The following is a 19,294-nucleotide window of genomic DNA, read 5'->3' as shown; positions in this document are numbered from 1 at the left end:
TGTCCCGGGGATGCTGGCGGTGTGTAATGTAACAGCTGATCGTTAAATGACGTGACCGAGGCCTGGAAACAGATGACGCCCATCAATAATTCTCCTGATTCTGCGAGGATATGAATATTCACCGACGATCATGTCGTCTGACGTCAAACAACAACAAAATCATTACAGATTCATGTGCTTGTAAACAAATTAACTCTCTCTTTTTTTCCATTTCTCTTTCTCTCTGTGCGTGCGTCATTGTTTTTGTTTATGTATGGGTGTGGCGTAAGCGCTTTGTTCTTCCAAAAGGGCGTCCTCCCTTCGCCCTGTTATTTCAGAGAATATTCACGACTTGTTTTTACTACTGCTCGAGGATGCTGTTTACCATGAAGTATGGCGGGTGCCACGGACAGTCTCTCTGGCGTTGTTTATCTAGGATCGTCCAGCCGTTCCCGAGGAAGGTGAGTGTAAGAGTGGGTGATTATTAATATGAAAGAGAGATAGATAGATAGATGGGCATGTCTGTGACATATAGAGAAAGGGAGGGAGAGGGAGAGGGAGATGGAGAGGTAGAGAGGGAGGGAGGGAGGGAGGGAGGGAGGGAGGGAGGGGGGAGAGAGAGAGAGAGAGAGAGAGAGAGAGAGAGAGAGAGAGAGAGAGAGAGAGAGAGAGAGAGAGAGAGAGAGAGAGAGAGAGAGAGAGAGAGAGAGAGAGAGAGAGACCGGTGGTGACACTGGGACAAAGCCGCTACGACCTCCTGTCTCTTCTGAGAAACATTCAGGGAGTCTGTTGTTGACTCGCAGCGCCGCGACGTCCTATCCGCCCACCTTGAGATACGGCTCCCTTGCCTTCCACGTTTTGTACACCCTTTAAGGTACTTGAACTTTTACAGTATGGGAAAGGCTAAAAGGAGAGGCCTGCGAGACGGAGCATGACCTTCATGTGACCTTACTGTGACCTCATCGTGCAAAAACATGAATGGAATGCAGAGATGGAAAGGGAAGGTTGAATGTTGCTAATGCTTGCCTTGATACGGTAGTGAAAGAAGTCATACATATAAAAAAATATGACATCCAATTGTTTTGTTTGCCGTGCAATGTATTTAGTTTCGTCACATGAAATGAAAGTAAAACCAGTTACGAAAGAAACCGTGGGTGCAATATTCGTAACACGAAAAGTTAACAATTTGCCATGTCCTATCCCACGGCGGTCTAGGTGTTTTCTGTAATGGATATGCTTGTGCTTTACGCAAGTTTCCCAGTATTTTGACGCCTCTGTGGCAGTTGGGCATCCCACCTCCGCTACAGGAGACGCCCTCGCTCTCGCCCTCGCCGCGATGACTGAGTCACACGCGTTCAAGCGTCTGTACCGGCGGTGAACATGCCTTGGGCAAAACACTTACTAATTCGACAACCGCAACTACACCTCACTCCGGTGATTCACTCGTATTTTTTCTTTCATTTTTTTACCTCTTCCTTTCTCACATCACATGTCCTTACCGCAGGAGCATTAGACTTCTCCAGGCAGACCCATGGCCATGACGCACGCACGTCTGACTTGGCCACAACAAGTGTCACTTTTCTCAGATACAAAGAAGTCCTCAGAATCAGTCATCATACGCGCTCACACACGCACCGCCTTCCTTCTCCTTCTCCCATAAACACACGGGGGCAACTGTGTCCTCGCTACGCTCCCCTCGAACGGTCAACTGCTGGGCCTAGTAATCCCGGATGAGGGGACAGCGTTCCAGCCTTGTGTTTGACATTCACCCCTCAACTCTGGTAGATCCCCCTCCCCTCCTCCTCCCCCTCCTCTCCTCCTTTCCTCTGTAGGCGTCATGTGCATTCTCTTCGCATCGCTCAAATGCGACTTACTCTACGATATTATCCCATTTCCAAAAGAAATTGTTCGGGTATGACTTGGGCAAACTCAAGTCACGCTTCGAATTCTTCCGTGTGGGAATCGTTGCCCGAGGCTGCGCGATGTGTTTCGAAAAATGAGTCCCGGCTCCTGACCCCTTATTTCGACACCATGTGGCACGACGCGGCGCTACGCAACCGCATCATCCGATGTATATCTAGGATCTAATATCCGCGAAGGGAGAAGTACAGCGATCCGAATAAGAGAAGAGCTGTGCCGTGACATTGCCACCTTTTTCGTGATGTCATGATTGGCGGGAAGGAAGGCCGCGCACACACACACACGCACACACACACACAGCGAGCGTGTGTGTGTGTGTGTGTGTGTGTGTGTGTGTGTGTGTGTGTGTGTGTGTGTGTGTGTGTGTGTGTGTGTGTGTGTGTGTGAGAGAGAGAGAGAGAGAGAGAGAGAGAGAGAGAGAGAGAGAGAGAGAGAGAGAGAGAGAGAGAGAGAGAGAGAGAGAGAGAGGATAGAGAGAGAGAGAGAGCGAGAGAGAGCGAGAGAGAGATAGAGAGATAGATAGATAGATAGATAGAGAGAGAGAGAGAGAGAGAGAGAGAGAGAGAGAGGATAGAGAGAGAGAGAGAGGATACGAAGGAAATACACAACTCAGTCATACAAAAAAAAAAAAAAAAAACGAAATCTATGAGAGACGACACATTCTGGGCAAACTCGACGTTGTCCGTCTGATACAAAGAGGATATCGAACTCTCCATGAAACAGAGTCAAATAGGTCAACCCCTAATGATCGAATCGGGGAGAGGTCGAGCGATGGGGTAAGACATGGGGTGGGGGAGAGTGGGGGATGAGGGGGAGAGTGTGATAGAGGGGAGGGGAGGGAGGAGGAGGAGGAGGAGGAGGAGGAGGAGGAGAGAGAGGGAGGGGAGGGGGAGGAGGAGGAGGAGGAGGAGGAGGGGGAGGGGGAGGGGGGGAGGGGGGAGGGGGAGGGGGAGGGGGGAGGAGGAGGGGGGAGGGGGAGGGGGAGGGGGAGGGGGAGGGGAGGAGGAGGAGGAGGAGGAGGAGGAGGAGGAGGAGGAGGAGGAGAGGAGGAGGAGGAGGAGGAGGAGGAGGAGGAGGAGGAGGAGGAGGAAGAGGAGGAGGGGAAGTGTTGGGTGAGCGAGGGTAGGGATAATATCCGAATCCCCTCCTTTACACCAACTGTACATCCACCCTCCCGTTCTTTGTCCACAATAAGATAAATGGCCATCGTTGTCATTCCCGTAACACCTTCCGCTAAGCCGTGGCCGTCGCCGCCGCCCTTAAATGGCCTGTATCCCTAATCCCAAGTGTACTTTGTCATTCGCCAACCTTGGTCGAAAATAAAGGAAAGAAAACACGCTGATTATATTTCCCACTGTGAGACATGTGTCAGTTATCCCTATGGTATTTGTTTTTAATCCACATTATGTTGCTGTGTGTATGTGTGTTTGTGTCTGTATGTTTATGTGTGTGTGTGTGTGTGTGTGTGTGTGTGTGTGTGTGTGTGTGTGTGTGTGTGTGTGTGTGTGTGTGTGTGTGTGTGTGTGTGTGTGTGTGTGTGTGTGTGTGTGTGTGTGAATACGTGTGTACGCATGTGTATTCCGTAGATTCTTGCTGCAATCTTGGAATACTGCAGCCCCTTTGTGTGCGATGGCGTCTGTGCGACCTTGTGATTCCGCTTTGTTCCTCACGGAGCGGAACTCAACGCCGTAACACTGCACAGACGCTTCGCTGCCACTGCGGAACACACATGCTCCGACCCTGACACTGACTCATCTCCCACAGGTGTTGTCGGGGCTGGTAAAACACCTGTCTATCGGAGTGAAAACACGGAGCTGCAAAAGCGTGGGAATCGAAAAACAACAACCGACGAGAAACCTCATGCTAAATATAAACAAAACCATAGAAAGGAGATTTCTTGACAACGGCTCCATATATCGCTGACCGCAGCTGTCTTCCTCCGACGTGTTTCGCATGACTGAGGCTGTCCTAAAGGCCAATTAGCAAAATGCATGAGACGGACTACATTATCAAACACAGGCGGTCTCTGCATGCTTTCCCTAACCCCAAGCATTTGAGGAATCTCACCTGCATTCAGGTTCGCATTCCGTCATCCATGTGGTAAAATAATGGAATTAGATTTGTTACGCAGATATCACTGAAAAAAAACACGAACAAATAAAGAAAATATAAAGAACAAATAGGACGAAAATATATTCTAAAAAATTAAAGTTAACATATCTTCACTTGCAAGGAGAACGGAATTGATTGTTTGTCATTGCCTGTACCTACAGCTTCTAAACCTCACGCAGCCGTCACATCTGGATGGATCACCCAAGGGCGAGACCTATCAGTAAGACTTTCTTCATGTGGATGATCACTTGCAAATGCACGCACGTGAGACGAAATTACAGTTCATGAGTTGTGGTGTCCACTGTGGGTACATGTGGCGATAAATGAAGAATTGAAGGATCCTAGTAGATTACACGAAATGTATTGAACATGGAGAATCTTTTTCAAAACGAACTTAATTCTGATAATAAAGACTCTAACAAAGACCAGTGTCACAAAGTTATACCTTACCTATTTCTAATTCCATAACCTACGTATATAGTTAAACTATCCTATCAATCCCCCTTCATTCATATTTATTCCCCTCTTCCAGACCCCTCACGCCATAGGAAAGGAAGACTTTCGTCACCCTATTGGCTAAGACGAGAAAGTAGACAATCTGGGATCATTATTTTCACCCAGGCTTGGGAAACTAGCCGCGTCAGAGGGTGCTTATGTCGAGGTACTGCCTGTGAACGGCGGCCATCAAGCGGCGCTATTACTATAAAATGAGGACCCCTCAAAAAAATCCTCTATGGCCACTTATACCTGGTCTTTTATTTTACCGGAGTCTATAATTCATTTATTTTGCAAATACGATATATAGCAATATCAACGAAAGTCTAGTAGGGCCAAGTGAAACGAAAATTCTCGGTATTCACACATTGCGTAAAATAAAAATTGGTTACGCAATAAGCGCGGGTGTAAAGCGCTGTATCATTTCTGGTCTTGTTTAGCGATAGAGAAAACAGGGGAAAATAATTGTACTATCGAACTTTTATATAAGTGCCGTCATCACTGTATTTCTTGCATGTACTGTAATGTAATGTACGCAGTCCTTGTCTAATACTAATGCAAAACCGCATTTACTAAGAACAACAATGAATTTCCCTTCCAGTGATGAAACGCTGAAGGCAATAAGGAAGTACTTGGACCTGACCCTTGACACACCTGCATACGACCCGCAAGGTCTTGCCCCCCCCCCTCCTCCTCCTCCTCCTCCCAACCCCTATGCCCCTTCACCCCTCCCCCCTACATCCTCTTTCTATTACATCTCTTCATTGTTCTCTTTCCTAGTATTATCATCTCGTTAGAAAAGAAGATTCGAGAGCATAAAAAAAATCACGTAATAATCTCCTTGTCTTACGCACAATCCCCCCCCCCCCCGCCTCATCTCCGTTCGACTTGAGCCACTAACATCTTTTTTTAGTCATTAAGCCGATTTTTTTTTCGTTTTTTGCATCACAATAGAGTGACATTCTCTTCGTTATATTAAGGTTGTTCCGCGTGCGCTGTGGTTGAAGGTTCGAACTGACAACAGCCAGCATGACCGCGTCGAAAAATTACCTGCATCCGCCACCCTCATCATGACAGGTACCTGATCACCTGTCACCTGACGACCTCAGGCGACCATACAGGTCACAACGACAACCACCCTTGTTACAGCAACCCAAAGAAATACAGGTTAGTAAATTTCCCTCGTCAGAATCAAGTGTAAACAACTTCAACTATATTTACTAAAGGATCACCATTTCCGTTTCATCTAATCTCAAATATTCATCTGTACTCATCAACTGAAATCTTCTACCTGTGTTCATCGCCGTCCCTAATTCACCTGTCCCGAACCAACCCAACAACCTTCAACATTCCCACGCTTAATTGGTCCTTTTAGCTGAAATACTGCGGCCAAGGAGCTTCTGCCAGCCAAGGTTAACAGGCTGTGCAGCTGCAGTTAAATAAAACGCTCACTCTAACGTCACGACCACTAAGCTTTCAAAATCAATCAAGGGCGCCTTATTTCCTGCCCCGTCACAAACCGCTATAGAGGTTTTCCGACCTCGTAAAAGAAACATGGTTCAACCTAACCGAAGTCTTAATAAATATGTATATCAGATCAACAAAATTAATATTCAACAGCCTTCCCATGATCAATTTCCCTACAAGGATTAGCATAGTAAGATAATAAGGCAAATCACAGGCCTTGTTCGCTCATGATTAAACATCACGACTTCAGCATCAGACGAACAGTTACGTTGACCTGCAAACGACCATAAAACGAAGACCTCGTGAATGTACGTGTACGTGGCACAGCGTGAGTGGGTAAGGTGGGGCTGGAGGGGGAGGGGGAGGGGGAGGGGGGTACTAAAAGACTTTCTGGGGCGCTTCACTCTTGCCCTCTACAGACAGATGAACTCGGCACTGTGTGTGTGTGTGTGTGTGTGTGTGTGTGTGTGTGTGTGTGTGTGTGTGTGTGTGTGTGTGTGTGTGTGTGTGTGTGTGTGTGTGTGTGTGTATGTATGTATGTATGTATGTATGTATGTATGTATGTATGTATGTATGTATGTATGTATGTATGTATGTACGTACATACATACATATATACATACATATATATATATATATATATATATATATATATATATATATAATATTTGGTCTGGTATGCTGTTGAATCAATTACTTGTCGTCTGCTCATAAGCCACTTCCTTTCCCTCCTGTTAAAATACACAAACAAACGTCATACCAGGAACTCATCATGCATTTTTTGTCCAAAGACTCCCGAGAGACAGCGAGACCACACTCAAGAGCCACCGCCTTTTTCTCAAGCATTAAACTCGACCTCCGTGCAATAAAGCCCCCAACCTAAACACATGTTCAACTCCAGACACAATTACTGCAGCAACCTGCCAGGCCACTCGGGAAACGGCCCCGAAAAAGACGACATTCCCACACTTCGCATTTCGCCAGGTCTTTTCCCGCATGGCGCTGAGCTGGCTGCCCTCCTGCCGCCGAGTCGCCAGCTGTGTACAGTCTGCTGCTACGGACGAAAAACTCTAACGTGACGACGACCGTGTGGGGCCGTTTTTACCGCTGACCCACCGACAGCAACCAGCAACTCTCGGATTAAAAATATGTGTGAGTGTGTGTTTGTCCGCTTAAATTAATGTTCATAGTACATCTCTCCGGCAGAAATGGAAGCCGAAGCGAGACTCCGCAACCTGAAATGTATTCTCATTATGTCTGACTGAAAGAACTTCTTGCATAAGCATATTCGCTACGAAATTGTTCTAGATGGTAAGAGCTTCAAACCATGAATGATCAACCCAGCTCATGTATAACCCGAGACCCATACACGTATGTGGCCCGAAGGTCGATTTTACCGTCTGTAAAGAACGTATTCGCGACCTAACCGACAAAACATGATGACGGCTGGGGAAGACTGGCCTCGTACTCTAATATCACTTCTGCTGACATATGGAGGGCCTGCAACACGTGCATCCCCGCAGGCTTTTGTCTCTGTCTTTCATAGCATTTCCTAGTATTCTTTCATAGCATTTCTTAGTATTCTAAGTATATGTCTTCTTAACTCAATTCTACCCCTTCCCTTTATTTCCTGCTTTGTCTCTCCGTTGCTGTTTCTTTTTCCCATGACAATTTATAGTGGGTTTATCTGCTAGCGATCACAGTTGGGCGTGGAAATTGTGCATCTGTCAAAGAATTCTCAGAGTCGATCGACCAACCGTTGGAGGTACTATCGTAAATAACAACGCTTCTGCGCTCACAGCGCTGAATGGTCACGCACCGCCTGTAAAATATAATATGATGTACTAATTACAGACGCTATAGAGAAAAATGGAATCGATTCATTTCAGAGGACACTGAACTCGACAAATGAAACAATAGGCGAATACATGTTACCGGATACAGAGGCGTGTTTCCACCGGGGCTTGCTTTCCGAAAGTACATTTATTTTACCGAATGTACCTATAGACAGAGAAGCAAATAAAAAGGGAAACCGGCAACACCATCTCGCTGTAATCACTGTGCACTCGATCGATTACGCGACACCTGCGTCATTCTCAATGACAGGTGTGAAATACCCTAATAGGCGAAAACCAGGATACAGGAAGGAGGTGATGAAACCAACCCTCTTGGTCCTTTTTTCAATTTCGCTCGCGGGGAGAAAGGCCCGGGGAACAGAACAAACAAATTAATCTCCCGCAGTTGGAACAACGGGTTCGTTAGCATAATTACAGCAATTAAATGCGACTCATACTCGGCAGGCGTAATTACCGTCCCGAGCCCGGTCCTGAAGACCGCCGCCCCCTCACTACCCACCCACCCACCACCCAGACACACTGGGGAGCAGAAAGACCTTTGTTTGACAGCACGGCCATCGAGCTCTCATGACCTTGTTTTCATTCGGCTCTTGCACCGCCGACCAAAGAGCTATGGATCCAGAGCGAAAGAGAAGATCCCGAAGCGCTTTGCTGATCTCCTGACACAGATACTGTGGCACGTGGTGTCGCGAAAAAAGCAGTAACTGCATTAACAGGGTGTTTTTTCTGTCTTCTTGCGGGTCCTTGGTTGAAATCTAAAGACCCCTGTTGGATTCCAACCGTGTGTATCTACATAGCTGCGACACCTGACTCGCTGTACCTGTTCAGAGATCAGCCAGACTTATCAAGCTTATCACTTGATCTCCGTGATTGACTAGGTCAGGACAGTTATTTAGTCCGGTACCTGACCTGTACCATCAAGATTTGCCAGATGAGGCGGGAACTCCCGCCGTCTTGCCCCGCAGTTCTCCTCCCCTTTAACGCATCTATGGCAAGGAGACAGTAAGCCAAAATTTGCCTTCCCGGTGTCCATGCAGTGCGCCCCAGGCAAGGATAAATGATTCATGGTTAAACTCTATCCCTCATCTCTCTGCCGCGTCCTCGCGCTCCGTAAATTCGCTCTTCGCCGCAAGCTGCTAAAGACAGACGACTCATTCCGTCAGCACAGATCCCGGATGTATATTACCGACAGTCCATGACTTGCATAACAGATCCCATTAAAGGGGGAAGGGAAAAATAAATTTCCTGTAGCGTGCGACCTCCTTATTCGGGGGACGCGCGACACTTACGCCGAGTATCGGCTGCACCTCACGGCCCACGCACGAAGTTAGACAAAGAAACGATGAAAATGCCGGATGGAAACGACAAATCTCTGCAACTTCGCGCGTAATTCTTGTAAACGACCGGGGCGAGGCAGCGGCTCCGGATAAGAGGGACACAACATCTCGAAGAAGAACACAACAAAAAAAGTTCAGTGAATTCTTCGTGGTCAACAGCCAATTTCGTGAAGAGTAAAATGGCTCGATAAGCGTGGTGAGTGAAAATTAGGAACGATAAACGCGAATACAAACGGAGAGTAAATAAGATAAAGGGGAGAAAAATACAGCGAGCAAAAAGTAGCCACAAACTACGTCATTTCCGGGGAGGCAAGTAAATGTATGTTCTGGAAGAGCTGGTAAGACGTACCGCAGCAGAGATGGGAGGAGTGGTATGATCACACATACATACATACATACACACACACACACACTGTCTCTGTAAACTCTGCTTTCGAAACATAAGAATGGCATCATAATGTTTGGCATCGACTAGCGAGAAAGATTGGCTTGTAACACAGGAAATGTAATACAGTGACATCAGCCCTTCGCCTTATAATGAAGTAGAAAGTAACAAATGATGATGTTCCACATCTGGGTGGAGGATCTTCGCATAATTAACACTTGAAGGAGAATGAAGAGAGAGAAAGGGAGGGGGGAGAACAGAAAACACACACACAATCGCATTTTTCAAACACGAATACAGACAGACAAACAGACAAACACAAACAAACTGAGGCAAACACAAACACACAGAGACACAGGCAGACACACACACACACACACACACACACACACACACACACACACACACACACACACACACACACACACATACACACACACACACACGCCAAGCAAGACCAACCACACCATTCCTCTCTTGAGCGGTTGACGCCAACCTCAGTCTTCCTTATGGTATTACACCAGGATGCTTAATGACCCTCTGAGTTTCACGTGACATCTCGAGGCTCATCATGTCGCCCGGACGAAGAAACAGTAGAAAGGTCAGCGAGACATTATACTGATGGTTATAGAGTTTTACAGGGACGCGACCTTATCCGTGCTCTGGAGGCGAGGAGCTACAGTGCGAGGATAGAAGATAGGAAGTGAGACTGATATGCTCGTATGCTGTATCTATGTATGTATGCGTGTATATATGTTTGCATTGCTGAGCATATTTGTATGTGTGCATATACATGTACACACACACACACACATATATATACACACGCGCACACACACACATACACGCACGCACGAACACACATACACACACACACACATACATACATACATACATACATACATACATACATACATACATACATACATATACACACACACACACACACACACACACACACACACACACACACACACACACACATATATATATATATATATATATATATATATATATATATATATATATATACATATATATGTATAATTGTACATACATACATATATATATATATATATATATATATATTTATATATATATATATATATATATATATATTTATATATGTATATATATATATATAATTGTATATACATATACAAATATATATATATATATATATATATATATAATTCTTCCCTTTCATCACAAGGAGACAATAAACGGGCCAAAATAATTTTCAGAAAAGGAGATAAACCAGAGCGTTATTGAGAAGAGACCTGCCTCCTCCCACCTGTAGATAACATCTTGACCCAAAACACCAGCCGTCCACGACAGCCCCCCCCCCCTTTTCTCATCCATTTACACCCCCCCACCCCCAACAATTCCCTCCTCTGCTTTTAATCTACGGCTGCCTAAGCCTCCCCACGTCATCTGTCACGCCCTCAAGACCACCACAGCCCTCCATAATTACCCAAGTTTACTCTCCTGTGAAAATAAGGGGAACGGCTGGATTGGGTGCTTTACCGTTTACTTGAGATAAGAGATTTGACAGCTAATTCTTCTAACAAATAGTGCACACACAGAGAGACACAGACACACAGACACACAAACACACAAAGGGCACTCTCCATTCTCCTCACACGGAAAACACGGAAGATAACATCGTTATTGTTTGGAATGCACTGTGTGGTGAACGAACTTCTCATTCTCTCTTAGGCCGTGTGTGGTCTCAGGTGGGTCGAGATGTGTCTTAGCCTACTTAGTTAATTTCCCCGTTCCCGAGCTCCCCTCCTCCTCCCTCTTCTCCTTCTACTTCTCATTCGTCTTCCTCTTCATCGTCTTCGTCTTCTTCTCCTCCTTCTTCCTCGTCTTCTTGTTCTCTTTCTCCTCTTATCCCTACAAACGCAGGGCGCAGTGTGGCTTGAGATGCAGGTGCTGGCGTCATTAAGGTAGATCGTACACGAACTTCCTATTAACTCCCCACGCCCTCACAACGGCAACCAGGGCGCGAAACAGCATCACGTTTTCTGCCTTTTCTTCTACGTTTGTTCTGTTCATCTGATGGATTTCCCTCTTTCTCTCCCTTCAGCATTTCCTGCATTTCTACAGTAACTCTCACCAATCTTTCCTGTATCTCAATAAGTAAAAATAAGGAGGATTTGTGAAAGCGTGTGTACACTTGTATTCTTGGGTGACAAGTTGCCACATATCCCCGTTTGGACACGTTCTAGGCCGCTTGCGCCAGAGGGAGGTAAACAGGAACTCCAAATAGAGAAAGGGGAATGCAGAAATATAAAGAAACGGAGGAAGACGCAGACAACGACATAGGAAAGAAAGTGTCTCAGACCGTGACGTCATAATTGTCTTCGGTAGAACGTTAGTGAAACTTCGACCAACACGCGAGAAAAATCACCATAAATTATATTATAATCGCGTGGGAAATGTTTTTCTTCCACTGTGTTTGCCAGCTGTCTAGTAAAACACATTTCCATTTTAATGAAGTCGGCACGACTATTAGCTGTGTTATGCTATGAACCGGTATTAACTCTTTCTCTCTGTCTCCTCCTAATTTTATCAGTAACGCTAACAAACACAATTCCATTTACATTTGCAGTCGCACCATCTTGCAACCATCCTCTCTGAGCTTCCTCCCAAGATCCTACAGGAAGCCAACACGCAGCATGCAACGTATCAACAGCATGCAGTTCCGCCCCCTGAAGGACAGCCAGAACGGACGAGCGAGCAGCCGTTCCCCGCGCCTCTGACACCACCCGGCCGCCACCTGTCCCAACCTCCCGTCTTAATGATGCAATCTGCATGATCAACATCTGCTCCGTACATTTAATGTGGACAAATTAGCAGGTCTCCCCTTGCTACTGCGTATGTATTTCGGAAACTGGTTGTGTAGGGTGAAGTAGGGAGGGGGTGGAGGGAGGAGAGGGGGGCGGCGGCGAGAGGGAGGAGAGATGGAGGGATATTGATGAGGGATAAAAGGGGAACGTGAAGGGGGAGATGGGGATAAGACGGAAGCGAGGGAGAAGGATAGTAAAGAAGATGAGAGTGAGTGAGTGAGTGAGTGTGTGTAAGTAATTGCGAATAGTGAGTGGGACATCGAAAGAAGAAAAAGATAAAATCAATAAAACAAGGAAGTGACACAATAGTTTCAAAAAATCATCCGGCACTGCATCGCCCATGCCACCAAAAACCAGCCGAAAAAGGAGGAGCAAAAAGACTGGCGAACTATACGACATATTATAACACAGCACCAACTCCACCCTTCCTTCCGTGCAGGACCCAAAACACAGGCTGTCCCGGGGTGGGTGTGCACGCCGCAGACATCACGTACTTCCTCCTCCTACTCCTCCTTTCCGTGCATGAGCAGCGAATCGATTAAGAAAAAAAAAAGAAAAATTAATTTCACAAGAAGATAAAAATCACGAATCTTAATCTACCGCGAAAACTTGGATAAACAGTGCAGGAACTTCATTAAAGTACTCCCTTGTGAGTTTCCACGAGTTGGTTATAAGATGCACTCACAAGCTCCGCGGTCGAAGGCTTTAATGGGCGAACTTCTTACGACCTTTTGGATCCTATGATTGGCTTTAAGAGCCTTTGTAAGTTCTTCCTGACGGGCAAGGTCACCGTCGACTACTCGCGCCAGATGATAATTGGGATGCGACGCCGCTCGGGTTTTTGCTTTTCACGGAGGCAAAGTTCGTTTAATGGAGACAGTTATGAATGTGCACTTGTCTATATCTTTGTATGAAATGTTGTAATAGAATATAAATAAAGCATATCTCTCTTGCTCTCTACATTTTTCCTCTTATTATATGCACGCACGCTGGTGTTCAACATGAATCTCGTAATAAGTAGATCACCTTCGACAGGGCACAATTCTCTCACTATAAAAGACACAGACACACACGCGCACACACACACACACACACACACACACACACACACACACACACACACACACACACACACACACACACACACACACACACACACACATACCAACAGTCACATACATCCCTACGGTCAGCAGTGAATAGGTCATGTTGTTCGTGTGTATCATTGTTTACGTTAGTCAGCTGACTTGCAGGGCGCGGCAGCCACCTGCTTTCAAACGCTCGCCAGCTGCCCCCCCCCCCCATCCCCAAACCTCCTTTCCTAACGCATGTGTCGAGGAGTTTACCCAACACTTGATCCACTTAGGCTTTATGGGCAGCTGCATTATTCATACTTGGAGGGGTGGAGGGGGGGTATGGAGAGGGGGGTAGAGTGGGAAACGAGTATTTAGGGTATAAATTTGATATAGTTAAGTGCTTCGGGCAAATAGAGATAATTAAATACACGTTTCGCTCACTCGCTCATTGATGTCTAAATGCAAACATGCAAACTATCGATCATTAAAAGTTATTCGAATAACGTCCTTTAGATAAATGTTCATTCATATTTTCATGGACAAATCTAACATGCAGATAAAAACGAATGAAATGCAGGTCCACATCCCTTCTGCATTTCCCTGCATATTCACTCTTCTGCAAATTAAGCACAGAACATTGTTCAAGCTGCATTCGCCTCTAGTGAGCCTATTCTATTAAGTAATCACGAGTCACCATTGGTATTCAAGCTGTGTCGCGCACGGGGCTGTGGAGGAGGGGGAAGGGGAAGGGGAAGGGGAAGGGGAAGGGGCGAACTCCGGCCTAGTAAGCTTACGAAACTGGTTTACAAGGCCAATTACCATCACCATAATCTCCACCAGCCTCCATCACCATCAGAAACTCAATGAAGAAAGAAGATTAGGAAAAAGAGAGAAGAGGAAGGAATAGGGACAAAATCTGCAGTCAGGCGACAGATGACGGACGGGTGTCGGGGCAAGATAGACATACGCACCGACACAATGCCGCTTGACTAACGGACGGTGGCACTAAGTGACTTTTAAATCAGGGATAACATAGGAGGGTCGCGTCTTTTATATGAAATCCTCCGCTTTAATCCCCGCGCCGAGGGAAGATTTACCTGTGTCCAGAGGGACGCGTAAGGACTAAACGTCTCAAAAGAAAAAGGCCTATGAAACATCGCTCGCTCAAAGGACGTGTATGAAAGTAACAGATCGAACAATACCGCGTGGTATTCAGAGACGGTGCGAGAAACGTAAGAAAATTCCACAATATTAAAAAGCAAAAAACAAAAAAAAAATCTCTTATCGGCTTACCCACTTACCACCTGATAACCTTAGAATAAAGACGACCTTGTCAAAACCGCAAAATCTCTTCGTTCGCCTCCTTTACCTCTCTTTCTATTTCTCCTGCCCTTTTGTATCTTTTCTATTTATCTTTAACTCTCTCTCTAACTCACTCTCCCTCTCTTTCTTTTTTTCTTTTTCTCTCTCTCTCTCTCACTCTCTCTCTCTCTCTCTCTCTCTCTCTCTCTCTCTCTCTCTCTCTCTCTCTCTCTCTCTCTCTCTCTCTCTCTCTCTCTCTCCTATTTAATTTTTATTTTTGGGGCACACTAGACCCTCCACGGATGCACTTAAAGGATATTTACTATAACCAGCCACCTCATCAACCCTTCAATCATAGGTAAACATGCACGCCCCGACCGCCAGGTAGAGGGTGACTTGTCTACCAGACGTTAAGTGTCTCCTCCCCCCCACCCACTCACGTCTCCCCCACCCTTTCCCGACCACCCCGTAACAAGGCTGAGTAACGAAGTCAAATGAACATCTCCGTTGGTGGGCACGATGGAGGTTGGGGGTGGGGAGGGGGAAGGGAGAGTGGAGGGTGGAGGGAGAAGATGTGGAGAAGGGTTCAGAAGGGAGGGAGGGAGGGAGGGAGGGAGGGAGGAAGGGGGAGGGACGGAAGAGGGTTTTAAGAGAGAGGTGAAGATTCCCTGAGTGATTAGTACTAGGTCGTTTATGAGGGAGGGAGGGAGGTCAACGAGTCAGATTTAGAAGGTACTTGGGTCGAAGGGGAGAGGCGAGAGGGAGGTTAGACCTCGAGTGACCTGTGTTATCCTGGGATTAAAAACCTATTACCAGGCAGAAAATAAAAATAAAAATAGCAAATGGAAATGCGAAGCCTCCCAAAATCGGCAAGCCGCGTTCCAACAGTCGCCCTTCTCTGCTCTGCAGAATACGTGCAGCGGAACGGGAACGCGGCTTTGTCCCGCCGCCGCACCGCTCACGTGCTTAGCGTTACTTATTTATACAATAGAAATTATTACATATTTTTTTTCACTAGAAAGAAGAAGACAAAAAGTAAAAAATAAAAAAACGCCGATAGATCTAAAAGGAAGGGGAAGGGAATGCTGATTGGGTAATATGCGACGATCAGACTAAAATGATCAGAAAAAATATCGATTTCTGCGATGTCCGTTTTGTCTGTCACGTGTATCGCCAAGCAGGAAGGGGGCGAGGAAGAGGAAAGGAAGGGGGGTGGGGGGCAGTGGCGGTGGAGGTGAGGGAGGCAGCGGTGTTGGCGGCGGCGTGGTGGGACCGTTACTCCGCCCCGGTAGTTCCTCTGTCAATCATGGGTCGACCAATGTATACCTCGCTCTGCCTCTCAGACACACACACGCACGCACACGCACACACAGATAAATACATGGATGCATACACGTGCGTGTGCACGCGCACGCGTACGCACACGCACACACACACAAATATATGTGCAACATTCACAACTCCCTTTGAAACACCAAGCCTCTCCTCACCTTCAGTTGCCTCTCACGTTTTTTCCCTCTGTTTAACACTGCACGAGGAATGTACTCTGAACATCTATTTCTTTACACATTTTTATCTCCTTTTAATGAAGAAATAAGGCTTTCCCCCTTCTTCTTCTCGGGTGAATGCGGGAGTTCCGGGTTCCCTTCTCTCCCCCTCATTACTCCCTCCCTCTCCCCTCCACCTCCTCCTCCTCCTCTTCCCCTGGCCCTCAGGCGAAACACTGATAATGGTTAGATCGCCACCCCTGATCACTCAATGAAAGATCATTGTTCCACGATCGTTCAACGGTTTTTAGCTTATTTTTTAGCCCCTTTTTTAGCATTTCTACATTTCTCGTGTACGTGACGGCCCAACCCACGTCCGAGATAACTGCGGATGAACCAATCAGAAAGAGGATTATCCAGAGTAAGCCAAAAGTTACATACTTTATCTTTTAAAATGGGCATAAAAAAGTATCTTGTGTCAAAAAATCGGATTCCTCGCGTAATGTTGTAAGATTTACGACGTTGCTTGCTGCTCTTACGAGTACTCTACGTAAAGGAAACAAATCTCTATACACAAAGATGCACTCGCCTCCCTCTCCCATCTGCCGACACATTCCTGCCACTACCTTCTCCTGCAACAAAGGCTAAGGAACGTCCGCGAACGGCTTCCCAATTACGGAGGCGAGCGAGGGTGGTGGCAGATACGCCGTCGTCATTTCCCGCGTATTCTGCCGCGTCCGACGTACCCGCGTCGGCGAGGGAAGGTGTAATGGCGGGCCGCCGCGTGACTGGTATGGGAAGCTCGAGTTTTTGCGGCGTCCTCCAAGGCCCTGCGACACGAGGGGCCAACTACCGCCTGCGTTCTTGATGTTTGTCGCATTTTGTTGAGCGGGGAAGAAATGTTTGTTTTTTATATATAAGCCTATTTCTGTACCCAGTTTTTGAAGCCGAGGCCATTACAAAGCCAATCACCTAATATGTATGAAGAGTATAAAAAAATAAAATAAAATATATCCTTCGGAACGATCATGGTCATGTTTATGATTACACTGTTATAACCTTCATTATCGAGGTTACGTCTTACCGGCAGAGCAAAAGCGACGAGAGGTAGTCCGGTCGCGTCCTGTTGTATTACTCTGCACAAAAGTGTACACATCCAACAAATCGACAAAACTGGAAGAGGTTTGTCTATAAAAAAAATACTTTTTATACAACCCTGAATGACACGAATGACATGTTCAAAAGAAACAAAAAGGAACTCGCTTGCACTTTTTACTTGGACATCACAAAAAAAACGTGTTTCTTTAATGATTTCACAAACCCACCTGAACCCAACTGAATTCAAAACGCAAGCCGCCTAAGAACGCGCTTTTCTCACACAAAATTACACCTCATGCTCTTTAGATATTCCTTCCCGCATTTCCCCTTCGCCGAAATAAGCCCCAGTTCCATCTCGCGGGCCTGTGAAATCAGCGGCTCCTTCGCCTCAGTCCCAGACCACCGGATCGGAGTTTTGTCTCAAGGAAATGAATGACTGGCCGCGAAATGACGCTGAGTTGTACAAACCCTCGCTGATGACTCTGAGGGATATGTACAATATCGCAAAAAAAAAAGACAAACTGTTGATGTTCTTACTGATGCTGCTGGTGTATCACTGGAAAAGTGACTCTCTAGAAAGCAGTGAAAGACTGTTCCAAGAATACAGAAATAACACCGGGTGAATAAAAGAAGTCAGACTACCCCGTGAAAATGCGCTGTTGAAGGTAATGCAAGGTAATGTCAACAGCAGTATATACCGGGGGCTAAAAGCAATGAAAAGTAAACAACACCAAAAATGTAATATAACGGAACAAAACGTCCCTGAGAAAACATACTTAATAAACTACTCGGCAAGGAACATTCCAGCATTTACGTTCTTGCCAGTGTATTTTTATCTCACAGCTGATATTGATGAACAATCACAAACATAATGCTTCCTATTTTACAAATTGAATAATTGAATAAGTATATGATATACGTTGAAGTACTAAATTATCCTGCAATAAGAAATAACAAACATATAAAAGTTCCTTCTCGGAGTCGAAAACATTGCTGATGCTTACCTGCATGCCAGCTCTTCCTGACCATGGATGAGGGCGGAGGTTCTGGCACAACTTTGGGTGACTGCACGCCCACACCCATGCTCCTGCGGTCACCAGGGGCGCGGTTGAGCGCCTTCAACATGGGGATGGGCATGGCGGAGGTTCGGGGGCGTGGGCGGGGTTGGGTGTTGGGTGTGGGCGTCAGGGTGGGCAGTGGATACTCAAGCAACTCCACAAGACCCACACAATTTTATGATACTACACATGAGTCACGACTATTTTCTGGCTACTTAATGAGTTAACTTGCTTAACACATACGTCGCTCGCAAATAGGAGTTCAAGTCTCCACAAATCATGTTTATTTTTCCTCTCCTTTTAGCAATAAAATCCTTGATCTCTCATTTCCATAGAGACCCTTGCTTTCACTCTACAAGACTGGGAAATGGAAGATTATCCCTATGATAACACGATAACACATGTGCATCTCTTGTTAAAAACAATCAAACAAATACATACAATAAAAAATAAAAAACAATCAAATATATTTGCATTACAGACAATCCCCGAGGTAGTACATTCAAACGTAAGGACGCAGACTACCACGAAGAGGCGGAGGCTACGTCATCACCACAACCGCCAACATCCAGGAGGCTGAAACTTTATCCACCTTGCAACCCCCTCCCCCCTCTTATCCTCCTCCCACTCCTCCTCCTGGACTTATCTTTTAGCCCGTGTATTCTCTTCGTCTGCCGGAGGATGTGAACCAACATTCAGACAAAATTGAGACATTTGTGCTTCCCGTCTTGGCCTGTGTTTACGTGACTTTCCCCTTGTGAGATCTTATCATTCGCAGGTCTAAAATACCCCGTCTTTACGCCATGCCTTTTCGCGTTACAGATGTTGGGGGTAAAAGGACACCGTAACACGGAATATTTCTCGAAC

General features: G+C 46.1%; 1 protein-coding gene across 34 annotated transcripts in view; it reads right to left on the bottom strand.

The window, feature by feature from the left end:
- The window catches only part of LOC122254621 (protein neuron navigator), a 737,418-nt gene that overhangs the window by 66,653 nt on the left and 651,471 nt on the right, over positions 1 to 19,294 (bottom strand). For 2 of the 34 annotated variants that reach the window (XM_086538640.1, XM_086538641.1), the window contains exon 2: positions 18,374 to 18,787. The exons of 31 other annotated variants lie outside the window; for them this stretch is intronic. In XM_086538640.1, coding sequence (XP_086394766.1) covers positions 18,374 to 18,506 — 133 coding nt within the window. In that variant the 5' untranslated portion in view covers positions 18,507 to 18,787. The remainder of the gene's footprint in view (positions 1 to 18,373; positions 18,788 to 19,294) is intronic. One more of the 34 variants, XM_086538642.1, reaches the window with a different exon arrangement.

Source organism: Penaeus japonicus, unplaced genomic scaffold (genome assembly GCF_977035675.1).
Source record: "Penaeus japonicus unplaced genomic scaffold, GWHDUDI00000001_assembly GWHDUDI00000007, whole genome shotgun sequence".
Classification (NCBI taxonomy): Eukaryota; Metazoa; Arthropoda; class Malacostraca; order Decapoda; family Penaeidae; genus Penaeus; species Penaeus japonicus.
Note: the sequence above shows the minus strand (reverse complement) of the source record. Positions and strands in the feature narration are given on the sequence as shown.